This window comes from Cydia pomonella, chromosome 18 (genome assembly GCF_033807575.1).
Source record: "Cydia pomonella isolate Wapato2018A chromosome 18, ilCydPomo1, whole genome shotgun sequence".
In the NCBI taxonomy this organism is placed as follows: domain Eukaryota; kingdom Metazoa; phylum Arthropoda; class Insecta; order Lepidoptera; family Tortricidae; genus Cydia; species Cydia pomonella.
Window position 1 is genome coordinate 18,661,130 of NC_084720.1, and position 6,000 is coordinate 18,667,129.

At 34.4% G+C, this 6,000-nt stretch overlaps 1 protein-coding gene and 1 non-coding gene across 2 annotated transcripts in view; both read right to left on the reverse strand.

Moving 5' to 3' along the window:
* Positions 1–786, reverse strand: part of LOC133527470 (transcription factor sem-2-like) — a 106,476-nt gene extending 105,690 nt beyond the window's left edge. The window contains exon 1 of the mRNA XM_061864495.1: positions 403–786. Coding sequence (XP_061720479.1) covers positions 403–522 — 120 coding nt within the window. The 5' untranslated portion in view covers positions 523–786. The remainder of the gene's footprint in view (positions 1–402) is intronic.
* A 1,987-nt stretch (positions 787–2,773) lies between these two features.
* On the reverse strand, positions 2,774–2,846 carry Trnad-auc (transfer RNA aspartic acid (anticodon AUC)). Its single transcript has one exon. It is a non-coding gene; the product is annotated as a tRNA-Asp (tRNA).
* Positions 2,847–6,000: the final 3,154 nt, after the last annotated feature.

The following is a 6,000-nucleotide window of genomic DNA, read 5'->3' on the forward strand; positions in this document are numbered from 1 at the left end:
AAGAACTGGTTTTTTTTCTGTTTTGTAGGTAACATAGACTTGTTTCGGCGGTTGTGTTTTTAAATTTTGAAATAGTTTATTTTATTTATTTTACTTTTAGCTCCTGTTCATTTTATTTTAAATTAAATTTTTATTTCTATGTAACTTTAAGTTAATTTGTCGATTAAACTGGAACTGGTTTTTTTTCTGTTTTGTAGGTAGCCTAGACTTGTTTCGAGTATTTTTTTATTTTTCTTTTTTACTAGTAACTCCTGATTATTTTTATTTATTTAATTTTTAATTTCTGTTTAATTTCAGTGTACATAATTTTAAGTTAATTTTTGTGGATATAATTTTGACTTGTAATTTATTTTATTCACTTTTCCACACTTTTGCGAATTTTTCACTTTACAAAAAACTTACCTGTGTAGCATCCGTATAAGGTGTGGACGAGTTTTTGTCCACCAACTGGGAACCGAACACCGGACCGGCGCTCGAAGTCGGCGACATGGACCGAACATCCGACACTTGTTGGGGCACCATTTTTATTAAAAAAAAAACACAACACAGTCACACTGTTTTTATAGTTTTTTCACGCCTCTCGGCGGTCGCACCGGAGACTTCCCAATACCTTGAAACAATCCTATGAAACTCCTTTATTACTCGAACGTCTTCTTCAGCTCCAAAAGTCATAATTTTATCGTTACCCTACCGCAGCGTGAGTTCATATGCTGCGAGCGGTGATCATATCAATTCGTGACGTTCGCACTCCGCGAAGGCTGCGGACCGACTGGATGGCAGGCAACGTGCTGTCAATATACCCAGCTCAGCTGTTCGCCCCGCCCCCCGCGGGCGCAGGCGCCCCGCGCGCCCCTCGCCCGTCATTCGGGCAACGACGCTCGAGGCAAACGCACGCTGCATAATGCGTTTAAACATAAACATTATAAGCGTCGCTTTTCGGTTGCTCGTCACGTCCGTGGCAATGGTGCGGTTTACCTGATGGTAAGAGGATAAAGTAGGGTAGGGACGCATGCAGATCCATGGTGTCACTTGCGCATTGACTATACGTATGTTTATTTCGGCTTTATAGTTTTAAAAAGTTTTTTTCAGCGAAATGACAGGAATTTAGTAAAAGATAGTTTCGACTTATAGTTTAAATTATTTGATTTTTGGAATATACGTATTGTTTTTATATTTATTTAATTAAATAAGTATAGAAACAGGACTTTTATGTTTAAATTATATTTATTTATTATATTGAAATTAGACGCATTTGAGACAACTAAATAATGTACATAATTTATCTTATTTATACTTACTGACCTAATAAATTTCGCAATAAACATTATTTTATTGTATTTTTTCAAGGTTAACAATTAGGTCTGGGTTGAATGATTCATGTAGTACTAACGAAGTCATAACATTCGAGTTGCTGACTTGCAACTTTACTAGACTGAATGAAATAGGAATTAAATTTAATCATTTGTATTTTTTTTTAATACAATGCGTAGAGAATTGTTTGTAATGTAAACATTTTCATAATATTTTTATAGCGCAAGCATGTTTAAATATTATGTATTAAAATATACTTTTATAGATATAATTAATTCAATTTGTCTACTGTGTGAAGGTAATTTAAATTTAGTCGTTTTGACAAAACTACTTATTTTAAATAGGTAAATATTATATTATTAACAACAGAATAATTTTCTGTAAGCAAAGATAGCATCTAAATAAAATTATTCATAATTTTTAGAATTGAAAAAAATAAACAGTAGAAAAAAATTTATCCATGTTATTTTTTATAAAATTAGTAAAACAAAAAAACAATACACGTGTATTTTTTCCGTTAATTTCGAGGTATAGCTAAGTACTAAGTACCTATATTTAAGGTACCAAATGGCATAGTTATATTAATTTTTTGTTCATGAAAAGTAATTAAATGCTGCATAATAGCGTTGTTGTAATATGGACGTGCTATTTAACTTAACCAAATAATTGAAAACTTTAACATATCAATATCATTTCTAAAATCGATCATCCGAGACATAGTTGCAATTAGTAGAAAATACATAAACAAATACTAAACATTAATCCATATGTAAACAAGCCGTAAGGCAAGTGTACACGCTCATAAGGGCCTTATGATTAAAAAAATATTTTTTGATTATCTCCTTCGAATTGGAGATAATTAGAATACCAGTGTCTTTGAGAAAGTAACTTAATTTAAGCTCAGAAATTCACCCCTAAAATTAAAGAAGTTTAAAAGAACTACCAAGTGTAATATGTATGTATTTTAATGAACTGCTAAATTTTATAGAATTAATCAAAAACATTAACATTATTAACTTTTTATTGCACATGTTAGACAATATACTAATTGCTACATATATTTTATTCATCAAATACTATAAATTCACAAAGTTATATAATCATTAGAAATAAGTCCACAAGTCTTAACTTGTAAATTGATACTAATTACAAATTTATCTTATCGGCATGATTAAGAGGAAAGAACAGCTTTGCGATCCCAACGAAATAACGGTACTTTTTCTATAAAATTCAATTTCAAGAGAAAACTGCCTTCACTAATTAAATCTTAACAAATCATTTTGATTTTGATGTTTATCGCTTCAGGATATCATAATCTAGGTTTATAACTTTACAGGTTTAAAAAAAAATTGAAAATTTTGAAAAAAGGAAGACCTATAAAGCTAAATTATTTATTAAGAAGCAGAAACATCTGCGAACGATGCTATTAAGCTTAGAATAAAAATAAAAGTGGAAAAATTACTGTCTTGGGTGAGACTTGAACTCACGGCCTCTGGATCGATACTCCAGCGCTCTGCCATCTGAGCCACCAAGACTTCACCCATAGGCAGCAAATTCACCCAAGACAATAATTTTTCCATTTTTAAATTTATTCTAAGCCTATAAAGCTAGTTTTTAATTTTGTCAATAAGATACTCAAAAATCATGGAGAATGGAACATGTTTACTGGAAAAACATTTTCTCAGTTTGTTTCGTCGAGTACGTGTTACAGTGTTGTCACATCTACCTACTTTTTGGTATATCTACCTATTTTACCTGCATTCTACCTATCTACCTCCTTCGGCCTGAAATCTACCTATATTTCAAAATGGAGCAATTGTAAGCAATTCTCAATACATTTTTTTAAATAAATAATATTATAGGACTTTATTACACAAATTGACTAAGTCCCACAGTAAGCTCAATAAGGCTTGTGTTGAGGGTACTTAGACAACGATATATATAATATATAAATATTTATAAATACTTAAATACATAGAAAACACCCATGACTCAGGAACAAATATACGTGCTCATCACACGAATACATGCCCTTACCAGGATTTGAACCCGGGACCATCAGCTTCGTAGGCAGGGTCACTACCCACTAGGCCAGACCGGTCGTCAAGAATACATGTGACGGAACATTACCTAATTTCTACCGAATTTAGATTCGATTTAATGAAAACTTGCCAAAGAAACAGATTATACAAGCAGGTTTATTACCTACAAACAATGGAAATCCTAACTTATGTTTCAATTTCTTTAATGAACATGTGTACTAATGTCACAATAATAAAAACTTATAAATAATTCAAAACATTTTTAATCATAAAAATGTACTTCTACTCGTATTGAGTGGTAGATCTACAATAGATCTACCTATTTTTCATTTTAAATTCCACCCATTTCTACCTATTTTTGCACCCTGTTCTACCATTTCGGCAAAATTGTATGTGACAACACTGACGTGTTATTACTTCCTTATTAATATTTAACCTTTTCATTAAAGCCATTATTTGAAATTACTGTTAGGTAACAAATTATAGGGTACGTAGTTACGAACTTCGAAAACATATACATTGACATTGAAAACTTTACAGCCATGGCCTTGATAATAGAGGAATAGGTAACTACATTAACGGCCCTATTTGAGGAATGATTAAGACACGTTTAAGATCTTGGAAAGATCTTTAAAAGATCGATAACTAAACGACATGTCATAAGTAACGTTTATTTCTATTCCGCTGTGATCCCAATAAGATCTATGTACGACATTTCTAACGTCAAAGTGACATTGGTTGCCCGAATCGAGCTGCTTCTGTCAATTATACAACAGAACGGTATCTAAACCAGAACTTATCGTTATCGTATCTCATTCTTCGAATCGGGCCGAAAGTTAATTTTTATACCACGTCGGTGGCAAACAAGCATACGGCCCGCCTCATGGTAAGCAGCCACCGTAGCCTATGGACGCCTGCAACTCCAGTGGTTTTACATACGCGTTGCTGACCCTATTTACCCTAATTTGTCCTAGAAGAGACTATACCTATAGGTGGATTGACAAAGAAAATTTTGATTTTCGACCTAATGCTAAGTACAATAAAGTCTGTATTACAGTTGCAGAGATCATGTACTATGATAATATGACGTTTTCAAACAAAAGTTCCTACATTGCCGCTTACCATAAGGGCGAAATTAGCTTGTATCTTTATACGAATAACCTGTCAGAGCGTCCGTATGGCAAGCAATGTGGTACCTTCTACTGAAAAAAGACACAAAAATAATTATGGTGTAAAATTGGATTGAGAGCTTAATTTCGATTGTATGGAAGCGGGGACCAATTGGATCCAAAACTATTGCTCAAAACCGAGACGATTGGAAAACGAGAGGGAAGCCTTTGCCCAGTATTGGGGTACCGTCGAAGCTTATAATAATAATAATATTCAATCCATAGACCGGTATATTGTCCACTTATTCTACAGTCGAGTTCATAAATATGTATACATTTTTCACCTTATTGCAATGGATTAAGGTTAAGAAACGTATACATATTTATGAACTCGATTGTACAATAGTCCCAATGCCTGCTGCGCCCGGTTCATGGGTGTTTACTGTTGCGCCTGTGAACGGATTCCAGCAGGCGTTCTACATGACATTAAAGCTCTCCAAGGGGCCTCTACGTGTTGGATCTCCCCACGCAAGCCTATCTAAAGACCGGAATTTATAGGGCCGTGAAAACCATGAAGATACAAAAAATATTAATAATGGGAGTCTCCTGCCTCCAGGGGGAAAAGAAAACTGGGCAGTATGGAAAGCCCTTAACCGACTTCGAACGGGAGTTGGTCGGTCAAAAGATAATCTTCTCAGATGGGGTATTGACCGACAAGGTGATATTTTCTGCGAGTGTGGAGTCCTCCAAACAACAAAACACATGATCGAATGTTCCCTGTGCTCAACGATGTGCACTGAGGAAGATCTCCTGAGGCCTACACAAGAATTTAATTTAAAAAGTTTGATCCCTTTACACGAATAAGAAGAAGAATAATGGGAGCAGGTTTTTGCGGCGGTTTCTAGTGACTCATAAAGAAATCTCAGTTCCCACTAAAATTGTTTTTACTCCAAAAACGACAGCTACCCTCACTTGATTTATATAATCGTTTTCCAATAGCTCGTGGGACCACTCCGGACATTAGGGTAGTGTTGCTAAGGGTATTTCTAGTCATTATTGGCGACCGGTCTGGCCTAGTGGATAGTGAACCTGCCTATGAAACTGATGGTCCTGGGTTTCAATCGTGGTAAGGGCATTTATTTGTGTGATGAGCACAGATATTTGCTCCTGAGTCATGGATGTTTTTTTTATACTACGTCGGTGGGAAACAAGCATACGGCCCGCCTAATGGTAAGCAGTCACTGTAGCCTATGGACGCCTGCAAATCCAGAGGTGTTACATGCCAGTTTTCTATGTATTTAAGTATTTGTATATTGTATATATCGTTGTCTGAGTACACACAACACAAGCTTTCTTGGCCTACCGCGGGACTATGTATTTAAGTACATATTTATAAAAATAAATAAAAATAAACAAATGAATATTATAGGACATTATTAAACAAATTGACTAAGTCCCACAGTAAGGCTCAATAAGGCTTGTGTTGTGGGTACTTAGACAACGATTTATATAATATATAAATACTTAAATACATAGAA